The 19,252-nt window shown below is 36.7% G+C and overlaps 4 protein-coding genes across 4 annotated transcripts; 2 read left to right on the forward strand and 2 right to left on the reverse strand.

The window, feature by feature from the left end:
* The first annotated feature begins 846 nt into the window (after positions 1-846).
* Positions 847-2,465, forward strand: LOC141710791 (class V chitinase CHIT5a-like). The gene is made up of 2 exons (XM_074513317.1): positions 847-1,957; positions 2,171-2,465. The coding sequence occupies exons 1-2, from the start codon at positions 853-855 to the stop codon at positions 2,191-2,193; spliced, it is 1,128 nt and encodes a 375-aa protein (XP_074369418.1). The 5' UTR covers positions 847-852; the 3' UTR covers positions 2,194-2,465.
* A 475-nt stretch (positions 2,466-2,940) lies between these two features.
* LOC141714380 (class V chitinase CHIT5-like) lies at positions 2,941-4,053 on the reverse strand. The gene has a single exon (XM_074517901.1). It carries the CDS (start codon positions 4,051-4,053, stop codon positions 2,941-2,943), a length of 1,113 nt encoding a protein of 370 aa, XP_074374002.1.
* Positions 4,054-5,960: 1,907 nt separating this feature from the next.
* Positions 5,961-10,508, forward strand: LOC141712487 (ATPase 8, plasma membrane-type-like). Its single transcript, XM_074515456.1, has 12 exons — positions 5,961-6,249; positions 6,449-6,568; positions 6,683-6,781; positions 6,875-7,012; positions 7,110-7,424; positions 7,516-7,962; positions 8,049-8,171; positions 8,281-8,385; positions 8,488-8,797; positions 8,884-9,398; positions 9,482-9,835; positions 9,926-10,508. Exons 1-12 carry the CDS (start codon positions 6,199-6,201, stop codon positions 10,031-10,033), a joined length of 2,685 nt encoding a protein of 894 aa, XP_074371557.1. The 5' UTR covers positions 5,961-6,198; the 3' UTR covers positions 10,034-10,508.
* A 784-nt stretch (positions 10,509-11,292) lies between these two features.
* LOC141712488 (DNA replication licensing factor MCM5) lies at positions 11,293-18,273 on the reverse strand. The gene is made up of 18 exons (XM_074515457.1): positions 17,930-18,273; positions 17,584-17,727; positions 17,313-17,492; positions 17,136-17,234; positions 16,904-17,040; positions 16,680-16,785; positions 15,486-15,620; positions 15,276-15,353; positions 15,016-15,120; positions 14,825-14,916; positions 14,614-14,746; positions 14,431-14,526; positions 14,149-14,240; positions 13,964-14,054; positions 13,018-13,127; positions 11,991-12,120; positions 11,800-11,901; positions 11,293-11,626 (listed from the first exon to the last, which is right to left on the reverse strand). The coding sequence occupies exons 1-18, from the start codon at positions 18,215-18,217 to the stop codon at positions 11,543-11,545; spliced, it is 2,202 nt and encodes a 733-aa protein (XP_074371558.1). The 5' UTR covers positions 18,218-18,273; the 3' UTR covers positions 11,293-11,542.
* Positions 18,274-19,252: the final 979 nt, after the last annotated feature.

Below are 19,252 nucleotides of genomic sequence, written 5' to 3' on the forward strand. Positions count from 1 at the left end.
AAGGCGGGACTTTTAGACATCAAGCACAAAAGCTTCTTGGCATGCCGCATGCTATCACTATACTCTGCAACAACTTCTCTACGCTGTTGTTAACTTTCTTCATGTAATGCTTTATTATTTGCTTAATTCAGTGGGCAACTCATTCTTTTTCTGACTTGGCAAAAAAAAAAACTCATTATTTTTTCTGTATTGAAGCAATGATTATAGAAGTGTAGAATTTTACCAAGTCAGAAGATTAAAAAGATGTTAAACTAAACATTAAACTCGTGATACTGTATCTGCTACAAATCTCTCCTGCAATCTTTGATATTCTACCAGATACATTCATCTCTCGGTTAACACCTAGTGGATGCATTTGTTTGTCGGTAACAAGAGTTCGAGAGTTTGACAATGAGTACAGCCATCTATGTGGCGGTATTTAACTTTTTTCCATTGACCATTACCAAGTTTATTCAGCCCTACCAAGTCTTTTGCCAGTATTTAGGATAATTTGCAGGCACATAACTTTTATTATACATTTATGTACATAAAAAATGTGTCCTTATTTGTCTGTTGCTCTTTGTAAATGAGCTACTTAACTTGTAGCATATGATCTTACTGCAATTCAGAATCAAGGTAGACTAATCACAATTAGAAAAATAAGTAAATTATATGTGGTAAAATAATAAGCATGTATCTTGGACTTGGTCTCGAGTCTCTGTCTCTAACCTTTGTCTTTTACGAATAGTTGTTAGCCGTGATTGTCTAAACACAATTATGCATAATTAAATCCGTCTACAAATTTTCTCCTTCTACAGTCTATATATGTTGAAACAAATGAAAACAGCAAACATAAATAACAACTAATCTTATATGAAACAAGCAAAGGCTATGGGCGGCACTACTCTCTGCATTATTGTTGTGCTAAGCTTCTTGTGTAGCTCTGCATTGGCTTCTACAATGAAAGGTTCCTACTGGCCTTCCTGGTCAGTAAATTATCTTCCACCATCCGCCATAGAAACATCGTATTTCACACACATATACTACGCCTTCTTGACTCCAAATAATGTCACGTTTAAGTTTGACATTGATGATTCAACAGCTTTGTTGCTTGTTAACTTCACATCAACTATAAGAGCCAAGAATCCGACAGTTAAGACACTTTTTTCAGTTGGCGGAGCAAATGATGGTCCTGCACATTTCTCTAGAATGGCCTTAACTTGTTCAACGCGAAAAAATTTCATTGATTCAAGCATAGAAGTGGCAAGAAAATTTGGTTTTGATGGAATTGATTTGGATTGGGAATTTCCGCAAACTCCTGATGATATGGTTAATTTTGGGCTCTTAATACAAGAATGGAGAGCTGAGGTGAAAAAAGAGGCTAAAGCTACATGTAAGCCTCAGTTGCTACTTGCTGCTGCTACTTACTATTCTGCCAATGGTAATTTTACTGGGATTCCGGTAAAATACCCAGGAGCTTTAATTAGTAAAAATTTGGATTGGATCAATGCAATGAATTATGACTATTATGGTAAGTGGACTCCAAATGCTACTGGAAGTCATGCACAACTACATGATTTACAAGGGAATTTGAGCACCAGTTATGGTCTGAAGTCTTGGATCAAAGCTGGGGTTTCAAGAAAGAAAGTGATCATGGGCTTGCCACTTTATGGAAAGACCTGGAACCTGAAGAACCCGGAAGTGAATGGCCTTAAAGCCCCGGCTATGGGTGTTGGTCCTGGAGTAGAGGGTATACTTACATATTCACAATTGGAGAATTACAATGTGGTGAATAATGCTACTGTGGTGTATGACGCGGCATCAGTGTCTACTTATTCATTCGCAGGAAGTACATGGATTGGTTATGATGATATTGTATCAACCACTGTTAAGATTGGATATGCACAGTCCCTTAGAATTGGCGGTTACTTCTTTTGGGCCATGAATGGTGATCACAACTGGAGCATTTCCAGAACAGGTACCAGCATTATGTTCTATTTTTTTGTTCTTACACAATTTATATATCACTCATATACCCTGAGTATGTGAGAAATGACATATTTGAAATATATGTAACATATGAGTTTCTAAATTTAAATTCACAGAAGTGTAAGGTATGCATAAGTATGCATGTTTTGGTTTAATTCATTCTTGGTTTTACTAGACTAACTGTTTGGTGGATATTTTGCAGCATCCCAGTTGTGGATTGACTAGATGTAAGACGTGATCAACGTGATCAAGAGCTACAACTACACTTTCTGCTCTTGCTTTGGGAAATTCACAACTTGGGCAATTATGATTGGGAAAGACCTACAATTTTTTTTCTTGTATTGCATCTAATAATTTTGTGAAATTTACTGCTAAGAGTGGGGAGTTTGTGTGAAGTTTGTGTTAGGTTAACAGCTACAGCTAAGAGTGTTATCTATAGTAATAATATCAATTAAATTAACAGTGATGCCACCTTATGTGGGCATGTGTGTATGTACGACGATTTATGATCTGAATTCAGTTTCTCTAAATCTCTGTATAATCCAATATTGTCACTGGATATTAGGATGATAACTCAAGGCTCAAGTCATAAAAAAGAAGTTAATTCATTATTACACATTGATACATTATTTAAAAATTGAGATTGCATTCACACAAAATCAAAGGAAATACATCACTATATCCCATTCCAAGTATGGTATTGATATTGTGAGAAAAGAGATGCTATTTCCCAGACTGCACCTGTTTCTTTTTTAAAGAAAAAATTTATACATTATGAACAGATAGATTAAGTGAAAGGAAGAATCTGACCATAAATCCAAATGTATGTTTCAGAAGAAAGTCCCTCATGAATAGCAGAGAGATTAGTTCAGTCGTCCCATGCTTGGGAAGCTGCAGTTTTACACAATATAAATGAATTAGTCCAGTTGAGATGTCCGTGAAACGTGAGAGTGGACAAAAGGATTGTATAATTTAACAAGAATTGTAAAAAAAATCACCAGCAGCAGCAAGAGTCCACTTCTTGTCATCACCAAGTGCCCAGAAAAAATAACCTCCAAGACCCTGGTTCTTGGCAAACTTCACCTTGTTTACAACCGATTCCACATTATCATACCCAATCCAATCTATCCCAGAGTAAGAGTATGTCGAAACTGTTGCCTCATCATACACCACAGTCGCGTTGTTTCCCAAATTAAAATCAACTATTTGATCATATGTCATTTCTGGAAGAGGCCCAGCTCCAACAGCAGGAGAACCAATCTTATGGTCACTAGCATTCAGCAATTTCCAAGTTCTTCCATACACAGGAAGTCCCATCACTACTTTCTCCGGTGGTACACCTCTATTTAGCCAAGAAGATATGCCATAACTTGTACTAAGATTACTAAATTTGTCATATAACAGTGCCGGGGAACCAGTTTTTGAGGGCTCCCAAGATCCATGAAGATCATAAGTCATCGGACTTACAAAATCAACATATCTTTTGATCACGTGACCTGGATAACTCAGTGGAGGGTCTGTCAAAAACAAATCAGAAGAATAATAAACTGCAGCAGACAAAAGAATTGGCGGCTTGCCAGAGTAACGCGCCTCCCTGTCAATAGCAAGGCGCCATGCAGTGAAAAATGTGGCGAGGTTTGACATGTCTTGTATATTGTTTGGAAATTCCCAATCAAGATCAAGGCCATCAAAGCCATACTTTCGAGCCACAACAATGGTTGAGTTTATAAATGCAGTGCGGTTTTTGTGGCTGCTTAGCGTGTTAGAAAAGATGGCGCCTGTATTTGCCCCTCCAATCGACAAAATAGCTTTAGCTGGAGGGCTTTTAGCATGAAGGGTGGCAGTGAAGTTCCCCATCCATTTGTCATCAGGCTGTGTGATGTTAAGTATACAAGTTTCGGAGTCCACCTCAACAAAGGCGTAAAACAGGTGAGTGAAGTAGGAAGTAGGTATAGTTGCTGGAGAAACGGTTTCAGCCACCCATGAGGGCCAATATGCACCTTTGACACCGCTATATGCCAGTACTGTCGGGGCGCTCGGGCCAACAGTGGCGAGAAAAATTAACACAAATCTTTCTACAGACATAATTGTTGTGCTTCCTTTTTAGTTTGTTTCACTGCCAAAATCCTGTTCTGCTTTCATTATTTTTAAATATGTACTGTTCTGCTTTCATTTATTTGTAAGTATTGATGTGTCAACCGCATAATGCTTGCTTGCTTTGATCACATCGAGGGCTACTCTGTTTGGATTTACTGACGGCATAGAGTAGAATAATTAAACGTGGGTGATACGAGATCAGATAATTATAAGTTCCCCTCCTTCCAGGTTCGTTTTCTCTCGGCCAGCTTTTCACTAATCAAGAACATACTTTTCTGTCGAATTCGATGAATACATGTTTTTGAGCTAAACAATTCATTTCTGCCTCAAATGTCTTTCTCGGACAAATATTTTGTCTGGCCATCCCCCAGAAATGCTTGTTGGATGTAGTGGCATGAATAAAATATAATCTTTTGAAAGTTGCAACCTTTATATTCAAAGTACAAAATATAATCTTTTATGGACTTCAAAATTTTGCTGCTGGATAAGAGATACTTCACTTCATGCCAAGTATCTCAACATTGATCACAATAACAAGTTATGCAAAATTAAAATAGAGACTACCTTGTCAAATATAATTTGTACAACTTGGACGGATAAGAGCTACGATTTTGCTTGTAGCCACTCCATATATTTTTCAAAAATTGAAGCCCAAGCCTGGCTAGGATCATAATTTTGAAGGTCCGGAAAGCTCATCTGTTTAAGATTACAATATAAATGAACAAGCTCTAGTTATCCTATCACTAATCAGAAGATAGAAACATGTGCATCGAATTTCTTACAACACATTGCTCTACAGCTAAAAATAGAAGAAAGGACCTTGGTCAAGTTTTTAACTTGAAGGCAGGCACCAGCATTTAGCTGTCAAGTTTCTAACTAAATCATAAATCAGAAGACCTCATTGCAAAACAGGCTAAATTTAATCCACTCATTCGATCTTGTGTAAACAGTTCCAACTTCTGGAGTTGATATACCTATAACTATTTTTGTGTGGGGCGAAATTATTCAGAATGTCAGTATGGATAAATTAATCTATGGTAACACCGGTTATAACAAGAGCAGACCTGCTAAAAATGTAATATTTCAGAGTATGTAAACAACCACGAACTAGTCTTCATCATTTTATTAACCACACACAAAAAAAAAAACAACGTATATTGTTGTTGTAGAGTGTATAATATGCAATCAATCAGGGAATATGCAAAATCAACGTGCAAACTCAATAAAACAATAAACTCACAGACAATCATTTTTCTTAACACTATAGAGTTCATGTCAAAATTAACAGAATCCCTCTCAGTGTTGGCTTCTATTACTTCTGTACTCAGTTTGTATGGTTCTGGGAAATCATAATGTGGTGTTTATCCGAGGAAAGGTGATGCAGTTTAGTGGTTCAAAATCTCTTCTTGAGGCTGAGACTATTGGTGTTGAGGAAGCTCTATCTTGTATCTATACATTACAGGTGAGGTGCGTAATAATGTGATGCTCGAAAGTCGAAACTGACTGCCTACTCCCTGTTGCAGCTACTAAAAAGTCTACTTATAATCTTCTAAAGGTAAGACATGTTATTGATAAATTGTAAACAAATGCTTCATGGAAGAGCTGATCTGCATGTTTCTCATTTCAAGAGGCAAGCAAATAAGGTAGACTAGACCATATATTAGCTAAAGTTTCTTGTCTGCTTAATACCCACAATGTACTTATGTTACATAACAAAAAGAAGACAATCCATTATTAGTAATCCAAATCATAAAAAATAAAATCATAAGTAATCCATAAATTTTGGGGGGTGACAATAAATAGGAATCTGTAATAGGCAACCCGATTTCCGCGTAAGTGTAGGGTGAAATAGAAGATATTAAAGATGAATGATATTAAATAAATGAGAAGGCAGGCTTCCATTTCAACTTTCTGTACAAAAGCTTATGTTGATTTGGAGGCCTGTATAAACAGAAGAGAAAGAGGAGGGGGACGATAAACAAAGACTTAGGCTGTTTAAGGAGGGAGATGAGATAGAGATTCTGATTATACATTCTGTTGGTTGTCTCTTTATATTATCTCAATCTTTCTCCCTTGATCAGTCTTTCTGATTCTATTTAAAGTTGTGCATGTCCTCTTTTTTCTTGTAAAAAAATGGCCTCCAACATTTCCATGGAAGATATTAAAAATGAAAAAGTTGATCTTGTAAGAATTTATACATTTCCTCCCTCCCTCCCTCTCCCTCCCTCTCTCGCTCTGACTCTCTCTCTCTCCCTCTCTCTCTCTCTCTCTCCCTCCCTCCCTCCCTCTCTCTCTCCCCCTCTCTCCCTCTCTCTCCCCCTCTCTTCATGTACACACACACATGCATAAAGGTTTTAACTAATGATGACAATGTTTTTTGCAGGAAAAAATCCCCCTTGAGGAAGTATTTCAGACACTAAAATGCACAAAGGATGGACTTTCAAGTGATGAAGGATTAAAAAGACTTCAAACCTTTGGCCCTAACAAACTTGAAGAGAAAAAGGCATGCATAGTTCTGTCTCTTTCAGTTATTAATTTGTTATTTATCAAGAGACAAAGCAGGGTGTTTTACTGAAGCTTTTTACCAACTAATTTATGAAAACCATGCATGCAACAGGAAAGCAAGGTCTTAAAGTTCTTGGGTTTTATGTGGAATCCTCTGTCATGGGTCATGGAGGCTGCTGCTATTATGGCAATAGTTTTGGCCAATGGAGGGGTAAAAAATTCCAATTTTTTCATTAACAGCTTTGTGTTTTATTTTGTTTTTTCTAATCTATATTTTATAACTAAAAATATTTGAATAATGCAGGGCAAAGCACCGGATTGGCAAGACTTTCTTGGGATCGTTGTGTTGCTCATTATCAACTCAACTGTTAGTTTTATAGAGGAAAACAATGCAGGGAATGCTGCTGCTGCTCTCATGGCAGGTTTAGCTCCTAAAACAAAGGTATTGTTGATATATTATTAATACATTTTTAGATTTATGTTGTGTGTCTGAAATTAAGGAACGCATTGAAACTTAATAAACTATATATTTGTTATAGGTTTTGAGAGATGGGAAATGGAGTGAGCAGGAGGCATCAATTTTGGTTCCAGGAGATATAGTCAGTGTTAAGTTAGGTGATATCATCCCAGCCGATGCTCGTCTTTTGGACGGTGATCCTTTAAAGATTGATCAGTCAGCTCTAACCGGTGAGTCCCTTCCTGTAACCAAGAATCCTGGTGACTCAGTTTTCTCCGGTTCCACATGCAAGCAAGGTGAAATTGAGGCCGTCATAATTGCAACTGGCATCCACACCTTCTTCGGGAAAGCTGCCCATCTTGTTGATAGCACCAATTCAGTTGGTCACTTCCAACAGGTACTTTGTAAAAATATGAGCAGTAATGTTTTTCTTGATCAATAAGGATGCATGCTTTAACAAAGAAAGACTATGGTTATTGATGGATCAGGTGCTGACTGCCATTGGTAATTTCTGTATATGTTCCATTGCTGTGGGGATTTTCATTGAAGTAATAGTGATGTATCCAATCCAGCACAGAACTTACAGACAAGGGATTGACAATTTGTTAGTGCTTTTGATTGGAGGAATCCCAATTGCAATGCCGACAGTTTTGTCAGTGACAATGGCCATTGGTTCTCACCGGCTTTCAGAGCAGGGTGCTATTACCAAGAGAATGACTGCAATTGAGGAGATGGCTGGAATGGATATCCTTTGTAGTGACAAGACTGGAACTCTCACCCTAAATAAGCTTACTGTTGACAAGAAATTAATCGAGATTTTTGCAAGGGACATGGATAATGATACCCTTGTCCTATATGCTGCTAGGGCTTCCAGAGTTGAAAATCAGGATGCAATAGATGCTTCCATAGTTAATATGTTGAGTGACCCCAAAGAGGTATTTTCGTTTTTTAATATGCATTGCTTTGGATTTTTTGTAATAGTAGAAATCAACTGAATTGCATTGCTTCGGACTTGATATAGGCTAGAGCTGGTATAAAAGAGGTGCACTTCTTGCCATTTAATCCAGTTGATAAGCGGACTGCAATCACCTACATTGATAGCTCTAACAATTGGCATAGGAGCAGCAAGGGCGCTCCTGAGCAAGTATGTCCCTTCACTACTGAATAATAGTTTGATGTTTCCTACATGACTTGTGCTAGCAAAATACTATATATTTTAATGTTACTTGCCCCATCTGTCCATGACGTACCAGATAATTGAACTCTGTGAGCTTAAGGGAGAAACATTGAAGAAGGCTCATGATATCATTGACAACTTTGCAAACAGGGGTCTTCGCTCTTTGGGTGTTGCACGTCAGGTGATCTAGTAGTCAGTAGTTACCACACAATGTAATTTGTTAGACTATTAAATATTTTTGCCTGGTGACATGGATTTGATGAACTCACTATGATATCTACAGACCATACCAGAGAAAAACAAGGAAAGTGCAGGATCGCCATGGGAGTTTGTGGGATTATTGCCTCTATTTGACCCTCCAAGACATGACAGTGCTGAGACAATCCGTAGAGCTCTTGAACTTGGTGTCAGTGTCAAGATGATTACTGGTGACCAGCTTGCCATTGGCAAAGAGACTGGCCGCCGACTTGGTATGGGCACTAATATGTACCCCTCCTCTTCTCTTCTCGGTCAAAGCAAGGACGAGTCCATTTCTTCCATACCCGTCGAGGATCTCATTGAGAAGGCTGATGGATTCGCAGGAGTCTTTCCTGGTAACTTAGATGAAATTTATGCATCAAGTATATAGTCACTATACACTATTACGGTCAAAATTTAAGACAAATTTGGGATTTTGTAGAGCACAAATATGAAATTGTGAAGAAGCTGCAAGAGAGGAACCACATATGCGGTATGACTGGAGATGGTGTGAATGATGCACCAGCACTCAAAAGAGCGGACATAGGTATTGCAGTGGCAGATGCAACTGATGCAGCCAGGAGTGCTTCTGACATTGTTCTTACTGAGCCCGGCCTGAGTGTGATTGTTAGTGCTGTTTTGACTAGCAGGGCCATTTTCCAAAGGATGAAGAACTATACCATATATGCTGTTTCTATCACAATCCGTATAGTGCTAGGATTCATGCTCCTTGCTCTCATCTGGAAGTTTGACTTCTCCCCCTTTATGGTACTTATCATTGCTGTGTTGAATGATGGGACAATAATGACCATCGCAAAGGACAGGGTGAAGCCATCTCCTATGCCCGACTCGTGGAAGCTTCAGGAGATCTTCGCCACTGGTGTTTGCCTTGGCACCTACCTTGCTCTTATATCTGTTTTGTTCTATTATCTGGCTGCTAAAACTGACTTCTTCCCTGTAAGTTTTCCTTTGCTAAAAAAACTAATAGTGTTGTTGTAAACCAAAGCCTACTTCCATGTTAAGATATTATAACGTTGCAGGATACTTTTGGAGTTAGGTCAATCCAGAATAACAAAGATGAGATCACTGCAGCCGTATACCTTCAAATCAGCATTGTGAGCCAAGCACTAATCTTTGTGACAAGATCCCGTGGATGGTCATTCGCAGAACGCCCGTGTTTCATGCTTGTTTTTGCTTTCCTTGTAGCCCAGTTTGTAGCTACCATCATTGCAGTATACGCAGAATGGAGTTTTGCCGATATCCATGGGATTGGGTGGGAATGGGCTGGAGCTATCTGGATCTTTAGCATCATCTTTTACATCCCTCTTGATATAGTAAAATTCATCACACGCTACATGATTAATGGCCATGCCTGGGACACTATAGAGAACAAGGTACATAACAATGTCAAGTAATATCGTATAGTAAAAACTCTAAATTACGTACAAACGTATGTTGAAGCTAAATGAAGAATTTTCATGCAGAATTCTCACAAAACTAAGAACCTGTCAAAGGAGGAAAGAGAAGCACAATGGACTCAAGCTACACGCACTCTGCATGGCTTACAATCAGATAACAACTCAACAGTCTAAGACTGTAGTGCATGCAACATAGGGTTCTGTTAAAATTTTGCAGGTATAATTTATAAGATGACCAAGAAAGTGCAACTTCATTAACCAGTACAAGCTTGCAATCTGACTTGTACTCAATTACCTCCTCAAGTATTTCAGGCTCATGGGAACTTCATACTCTCAAGGGGGGCCATGTCGAAAATAGTGTTGAAAGTAAAATGATAGGGAATGAGGTGGCCCGTTAACAAGATTTTTCAAATTATGAGAAGAATGGAAGACAACAGTGAACAACGGACATTATGCACAATTTAGCTGCTGCTACTTCTTCTAACTTGAACCCTTTTTTTTTACTTTTTTTTACATAGTAAAATGGTAGTAGGTATGTTGACTGAGTCTGTAATTGGCTGTTAAACCTTTATTTTTGTTGATAGCTGGAACGGAATGTAAAAAATTTATAACAAAAGACCTTAAAAACAACTGTTAAATTGCTGCTATATATACACCCCCCTATCACAGCAGATTAGCAGTAGGCACAATTTCTTTTCATGGGCCACCAAATTTAAACCTATGATTTTACTTGATATTCTTTATTCTTCAATTTTAAACAATCATCATCTTCAAGTACATTTTTAAATTATGCTGTAAGCAATGCCAAAATAATATTGATTAATTTGGTAGGTTACGGCCTCGTTTGGTTCACTGTATAATCCGATGAAGTACCTCTCCCTCAAACGAATGACAAAGAAAGACATAGACAAAAGAAGCCCTATCTTCATCGGAAAATATTGAGCGTCCCAAAGACTTCTAACTATGTCCTAACTCGCCAGTACATAATTCTTACGTACATACACGACACTCTACTACCCCATATAACTCCACAAGGAATAATATGATCTGCATTCTCTAGGTCTAGAAACACCATGTAGAGATCTTAATAACGTACACTATATCCCTCCATAAGATGCTCCATACCTCAATCGTCAATCTCTTTAATTAGTTTTAAAGAGAACCGTGTTAGTTCTGAGAAACTACCCGCTTATCTACCCACCTTACATTGACAGTCTTAAAAACATGTTACCAACCTCTTCCAAATATTGCTCATGCCTTCATATCCTTCACTTTCTCCTTGCTCATGAGAAATAGCATTTACTTTGAACTAACGAGATGGAAATTAGTTTTTAACTTGTATGCATAAGACCAACCTATAATGCATTCACCACCAAAACTACAAATGGACATAAGGTTTATTCCATTAGGGGGGATTCGGAAAGTTATGAAGATTAACAGAAGAATGTCAGACTGATATTTTTTTCTGTTTTGTAAACCAAGACGAGCACAATAAAAAGAAGAAATATTCAACATCAGCAGATCTTTTACATAATACAGTTATGCTATCAAATCGTGCTATGTTTTGACTTTTAACCAATAAACCGCTTGGTATTGCTGAGCATGATTTCACAAAGAAATTATACAAGCTGCTGGAAGATTGTGCACCTTAACTCACTCCGGACTTCCTTACTACATCATAAACTAAGCTTTCCTGAGGATAACTCGTCTTTCTCTCTTGTACTCAACTTCATCTCTTTGGTGCATGATTATCAGAGCTCTTCTAACCTGCAAAAGAATTAGACATGATTTTATCAATTTTCAGCATATTCATCACCATATCAGGACAATACTTGCGAAACAAAGCATGAAAATTGGATTCTTTGGTGTGTGCATCTGTGGTAGTAAGATTTACACAAATGCAACCAGACAGATCAAAGAGAGAATGTGTAGACACTTACAATAGATTCATTCATGCCCATTCTGCCAAGTTCATCAATAAGCCTTCTCTCTGATATATGGCTACCAATTCCCATTCTACGCTTTATTTGTGTTTCTGCTTTCTGCAATGATATAAGAATATCATGTACCAAGAGCTTAAGACTGCAGGGAAAAGAAGTAATGTGTATGTGGCAGGTTATCTATGACAAACCTTTATGTCATTTGCCATCTCCGGAGTAAGATTTATCTGCTGATTAATTCCGGATTTTGCTGCATCCATTGTAGCATTGTTGAATAATCTTATAGCTTCCATTACATGGTTATCATTGGCAATATGAGACCTAGATTCAAAATGTAGCCAAATTATTAGTGTAATAAACAACAATAATAGTGGTTGGTTTGATACAGGACAATCTATCTTTGAAATTCGTATCTTATCAAAGTTGACTATATTTGAAGTATGATTGTCTGTTTTGTAAGTTATTTTAACAGTTTCTCACATGGTTGTGTCGTGCCCATGTAAAAATCTGATGCTTTTTTATTCATGTAGAAGCATGTTCAATGGTGGTGTTAAAAGTGATGTTTAATATAGAACCTATTAAAGAAACACAACTCCAATGGGATGCTAAACAAGGACACAAAATAGCAAAATGTTATACTTGGTGATAAATATAGAACCTATAATTGTCACATAAGCACACAAGCATGGAAGTTGGTAAATTGAGAGAAATGAATAATTAAAGTAATAGTGACAAATATAATTGTGAATTTGAATGATATGTAGTTTAGATATAGATATATTTAGATAAATTTGGTGTCAAACTATGCATTGGAGCACAAGTTCTATTTCAACATCAAAATTCACTTTTTAATTTAATAGATAGCAATTGCTATACTTATTGTAGCACCACCACTGGACTTACTCAACTTGGCACAAATTAACAACCCCAAAAGTGGCTGATTCCCTCATTTTGTTGTCTACTCTAACTGAGTACTGTAACTCTGTAACTCTCAGTAGACACAGATAACAATCTACAATTTAGTTGCCATATCTAACAGATAACATCATATGATATCAGTACCTAATTCATAAATTCTTGTTTTGTTTTTGAGAACATCACAATACTTCAAACGTTACGATACTGGAAAGGGTGATAAAATACTTCGATATCTTTTCTAGTCTTTCGTCAAATGTCTTCTATAATGCAAAATATAAAAGAACCTTTTCGTGAACTTACAGTTGCATCTTTGCAAGTGCCTCGCTCAATCTCACTATAGCTTCCAGCTGTCTCACTGTAATTGGAACTGCTGCAGTTTCTCCATTTTCATTTGCTTGTCGCCTCATATCCTACAATTTTTTAAGGAAAATCAGTAAATACAAGGTACTTGTTATATTACAAAATCAGAAATAAATTTAAATAACCGTTTAGGACTCAAGAGTTATATCCTAAATTAATATATTAACCCAGTCACAGTACTTATGCTAGCATAATAGCAGTAACAAAACATTTTCTGGAATGGAATGCAACAATGATAAATATCACCAGTTGCCTCAAAGATTGGTAACTTGGAAGACAAGTATACTAAAAAACAATTTTTATGTGAAGCCAATTTAGAAGAGCAATACCAGTTCACCACCCAAGTTATGTTTTGTCAAGCTTTAATGGATTAGAGAATTTTTCTATTTTTCTAAAAAGATTAGAACATTTCTACAGTTTCTGGTTATTTATTCTATTTACAATTAATTTTTTATAAAAATACAACAAAAAAAATAGTCCCAGGGAATAACAAAACAGACTGATGGCATTAACAAGATACCAGCACATAACAGAATTTTGAACCCAAGACATTTCACAAAGACCTGGTTATAGATCTTGTGAAATTGTTCACAGCCAGACAAACAGACAACAGAAAGAGACATCATTGAAAATATTTGGGGTAGGAGCGTTCAACCCAGAGAGCCTAAGACCACTCCTAAACCTCAGCTCTGGAATCATGTTATCGACCAGCTCTCCTCAAGGTGTTGGTAGAAGCCACAAAATGGATCATATATTGTTAATAAAAATCCAAGGTTCTACAAAGCATGAACATAAAGCTAGCGAAGGATAAAATGAGTGAAGTGCATAGAGACTAAGCCTTTTTCTGCAGTTAAATACATCTATTCTGATGCTTTTCGGAGTGTACCTGTCTAATTTTAACATAACTCTCCTGCAGCAATGTGGCTGCTGAATCAGATAAGCGAGGACGACATACTGTCCGGCAGTACTGAATGTACCTGGTCATTTGTACCTCCAGATTAGCAACTGAGTACGATTCAACGAGTAACTTACATGAAGATAATAATATACTAGGAAAAGTATTCGCCGCACCTCTTTAACCAGTTATCATCTTTAGAAGTTTTGGTGTCTCCTGTGACTGCATTAGCAGATGCGTGAAGTTTGATGATATGGCTAGCTATATTCTGTATAAAATAAATGATAATTAGATGGATTTTTCTGTTCAAGAAAATTTAGTGATGTGCTGCTATCTAAGAGTAGGGTGTATTTGCAGGCATCAAGCATGGTAAGACTAAATGCAACACTCAAACTTCGAAAGTTATGAACCACGATGACCTCAAAAGAAACACAAACTGAAAAAAAAAATTCCAATACCTTGTCTTGGCTGTACATCCTAATGTCCTTCACAATAAATATCAAATCAAATCTTGAAAGAATTGTTGTTTGTAGGTCAATATTATCCTGAGCAGTCTGGAAGTTGGAAGTTGAACACGTTAAATATTAGCAGAGCAAAAGAGGAAAAAGATGAGCTTTTCGAACCATAATAATTAAACAGACCTTTAGATCATCATAACGTCCTGATGGAGGGTTTGCTGCTGCAAGTACGGATGTCCTAGAATTCAAGACTGTAGTTATACCAGCTTTGGCAATGGAAATGGTTTGCTGTTCCATGGCTTCATGAATGGCAACTCTGAGCCACATGTATAAATTATTAAATATAACATAAAATGAAAAGGGACCATCAAATTAGAACTCAATAATTGAGTACCTGTCTTCCGCCCTCATTTTGTCAAATTCATCGATGCATACAACCCCACCATCTGCCAAAACCATGGCCCCTCCTTCCAAATAAAATTCGCGCTGAATACAATTATTTTAAAGAAATCATATGTCCATCAAAGAGATAGATAAAAGTAAAACAACACAATGACTCAAGCATAGGAAAGTAAGCAAACTTACAGAACTACTATCTTGAATTACAGAGGCTGTAAGACCAGCAGCTGATGAACCTTTTCCAGAAGTATATACAGCTACAGGAGCCGTTTTCTCAACGAACTTCAGAAACTTCATTTCAAAAACCATGAAAATCAACTTCATATGCATGAAACTAAAAGTTGACAAGTATTTAACAGACTAACAGTAGTTATTTAGCAGATTCAAATTACAACAGGCTACACTACAAATTTCAAGGCAACATGAATTAGAAATTGTAACCAGACCTGTGACTTAGCAGTAGATGGATCCCCTAGAAGCAACACATTTATATCCCCTCTCAACTTCACGCCATCAGGTAAAACCTGAATAAACCAAACAGAAGTGGTTATACCAATAAGTTTCACTTGTAGTATATCACCTTTCATTTTAACTATTAAGGAAACTTCTAAGCCATTAAAATATAAACTTCTATGCCATTAAAATTCAAAATATACCTTCCTTGATCCACCAAACAGGAGACAGGCCACAGCTTTCTTTACATCAACATGGCCAAATATAGAGGGAGCAATCTTAGAGCATACTTTTTCATATGCGCTACCTTCTGAAGCAAATTTCTTGAATTCTTCTATCTGCAAATAACAGGAACATGTAAGAAATAGAAATGCCAAAGGAAACAAGATATCCCATGTGCTCCGGTTTTATAAAAATTCTAATTGTAGCTTAGATCGTTATTTCCATCCATTGCGAGAACCCATTACAGGTAAAATACCATACAGCAACCTCAATTTTTCTTTTATTAATAGGTTTTAATTAGCACCTTAGACGCCATATATATTTACAACAATGAAGTTTAATCAGGAGTTCAAGACACTGGACATGAAAGAATAAGATATTTTAATATTTGATGGAATATTATTTTCAAGAGATTCAAAAAATTAATCTAAATAATATAAAATATATTACTTGTCTTCCACACGGCCACCTCGCCTAGTTTCCTTCCAGCAAATAACATTTGTTCTTATTTCCAGCACTCTATTAATGAACGTCACAAGGACAATTCATTGGTGGTTATAAACACTATTTTGTTAGACACGATTTCTTTTGTTTGGGTGGTTCTTTTTTGGGAGGGGGGAAGAGGGTTAAATGTTATTCCGGTTTTGCCACTGACTAGAACAGTATGAAAGTCCACATTAAGCCAGTACTTTAGTAAACAAGCTAACACTAGCCGACTATGTTATAATTATAAAGAAACTGATATTAATATCTATTAATGTTTTACATAATTACATGGAAAAGGACTTTTAAAATAAGACTGAAGATGAGAAAAGTGCAGAAACAAATTAATCGAAAGAATTTAGATTAACCATAAGGAATATAAACAAAACGAAGCTCATTAACAGAAAGAGCAAAAGCACAAAAAATGACCAGGAACATGACTGCGTTACTCATCCAGCTTCGATCAAAATGTGCCACCAAAATACTAAATCTCTCCTTATGCAATAGTCTTATCACATGATATGCGACCTCTCATTCCTTAAAAAGAACTCGTATCAGTCCTACCTTACATCTGTACAAACATCTGACATTTATAGTACTCTACAAAACCTCTCAAAAGCTCACCTCATGCTATTGTAAGATTATAAGTTATTGAACTAATGTCATATAGTACAAATAGTAATGATCAATACCTCATCAACCGAGAAATTAGTAGGCCCCCGAGAATTAGCCTCGCTTGTTTGTTCTATTCCTACAACCCTTATATAAGGCTGTCTAACTGCAACTGCTCCTTTGTGGCTGCATAACATTTCAGAGATTTAAAACAAATGAAATTTTAAACAATTCTAGACAATTCAGTGTCAATGACAAGAGTATATAAATTTGAACTAGATTTATACTGAAAACAGAGACATACGATGAAGATGAATTGGCAGCTTGAAAGATACTATAGATACCCATTATAGTCAATCTTGTGCCTGGAACAATGGTTTGCACCAGATGGCGATCAACTGAAAGAAGCATGTTCCTTGGTAGTTCACCAGTAGGCACATCCTATTTATACCAAAGACAATAAATGGTGAGCACATTAATTCACTCTAACAGGATGCATGTGAGTGTAGTTCCTAATTGAACATTTTGAATCTCACCTCGGGATTTTCTTGTAATTTCAAAGTCTGTTGATCAACATACTTGCTTTTATCTGGAACCACAATCCAGGGATCAATGGGGCATGGTTCTTCTCCAGCCTACAGAATGTTCAGTTAATGCTTGTACAGAGTAGCAAGATCAAAATTAACATCAGAATGAACACTACGAGAAAAAACCTGAGGCACGTGGTCACACGAACGTGGCACAATTGCCCCTCCTAGTCCAGGACGACAAGGGATTACTTTTACATTCTTACAATTCTTGCACAATAAAGTCACATAAGTTGCCTTTGCTTTTGTCCTTGATGCAGCAATAGTAATCCCAGATATCTTTACTAATTTTGATATATATTGTGCCTAATATAAAACATAAAGTACAAAAAATGAGAAAGAAAATCTAAAACAGCAAAACAAATAAACGAGTAGAGGGTAAACATATTAAACATACCCCTAATAAACGCATTGAAACCGGATCCTCCTTGGATGTCAAAAAGATCTGCACCTCCCCAGTCTCCGGTTCCTCCATTTCTCCGGTCTCCCCCGTAACCCTAGACCTCAAACTTGCCAAAACTTCAGCAGCAGCAGTCTCAAACTACGCATTATTCACAAAATCAACCACTTAATACCACAGTAAGACAATCAAATCACATAAATTTTAAAAAAACAACTAATTGCATCTAAATTATATACACATTAACACTCATCCACATAAAATAAAACATATTACAATCCACATAAGCAAAACCAAAGTTAAATCTGGATAAATGAATAAAAATCTGAGTAATAATTAATACCAGGGGAAGGTAATCGGCAGGGTTTTTACGGAGGAGATCTCGGAGATCCTGGTCTTTATCGTAATTGAGAAGATCGGAGAGATTAACGAGAAGAAACTTAGGGTTTTGAACAAGGCTTTCTCTGTACGGAAACACATTTGGTTGATTTTGATGTGCGAAGTTTCGGATAAACTCCTTCAACTTTCGGAGCACTGTGTGGCGACTCGCCGCCTGTTCCGGGTCGCCTGCGCCGCGAGGGAACTGAGCTTGGTCGCTGTAGTACACGCCTCCTTCATCCCAACCTGACATCCTTTCTTTCTCTCTCTCTCTACTATTGTTTTTTTTCTCTCTAGAAATAAGCACTTTGCGGCAACTGAAATGAATGAAAGACTGTGTTTATGAAAGGGGGTGGACAAGCGCGGGAAAGATTTGGCGGGAGATTAGTGTGGGCTGATGGAGAATGGGTTGAGATTACAGCCCATGTTTTATTCTTGGGTTTTTGAAGGCCCGTATTATTTTTTTCTTATAATTGAAGGCCCATTATTAGTACACGTCTTCACCCCGAGTAGCAATGATGAGTAAAATAGTAAACATTTTCCTCCTTTGAACGGCGACGATTGTTTTTCTTCTTTTTTATACGGAGTGAACGGCTATTGTCAGACAATACAATTTTAATTTTTTTATTTGGAAATTTTAATTTGGAGGGAAGCAAGCTTAATATCAAAAGTTGAGTTACATATTTCTTTTACTAAAAAACAAAGAGAATATATGAATTCGTTTTTTCTTGAAATTGAAAAACTAGGAAATTGATGACCCCGGATATGAGTCATGTTTATGTAAGGAACAATACTCTTTATTGATACTTATTTTTCCAACTCTTTACAAGTAGGGCAATTAGCTTATAGTTATGGGAACCTTTAATGAATTTTCCCGTTACAATTGGGCCCCTATTGGGCTTTTATTACAAACATATGTACTAAGGTTTTAATTTCCTATTTCAAGTCTTCTTCTTTCCTTGGCCCAACATTTGTCCCGCGCGCACATTGTTTCAATATCTTTAGATTTGCTATTTGGGTCTTTAATTACAACCTGCACACAAAAATTAAAATAAAGAAAAGGAGTAATTAAAAAGTTTAGTTAATTATTGTTTATATTTTATTTTAAGTGTACTTATTTTTTATTTGTTGTTTGCTTTTGCTCATTTTCTTCTCTCTTCTCTCTTTTTTTTTACTTAGTGAACGGGATGGGGGGTGAGTAAGATGAGCAATATATTCTAATTAGAATATAGGGAGTCTCTTCAACTTCCCTCTCGCTTAATCAAAACTACAGTATTTGAAGGGCATT

Source organism: Apium graveolens, chromosome 3, assembly GCF_009905375.1.
Source record: "Apium graveolens cultivar Ventura chromosome 3, ASM990537v1, whole genome shotgun sequence".
Taxonomy (NCBI): domain Eukaryota; kingdom Viridiplantae; phylum Streptophyta; class Magnoliopsida; order Apiales; family Apiaceae; genus Apium; species Apium graveolens.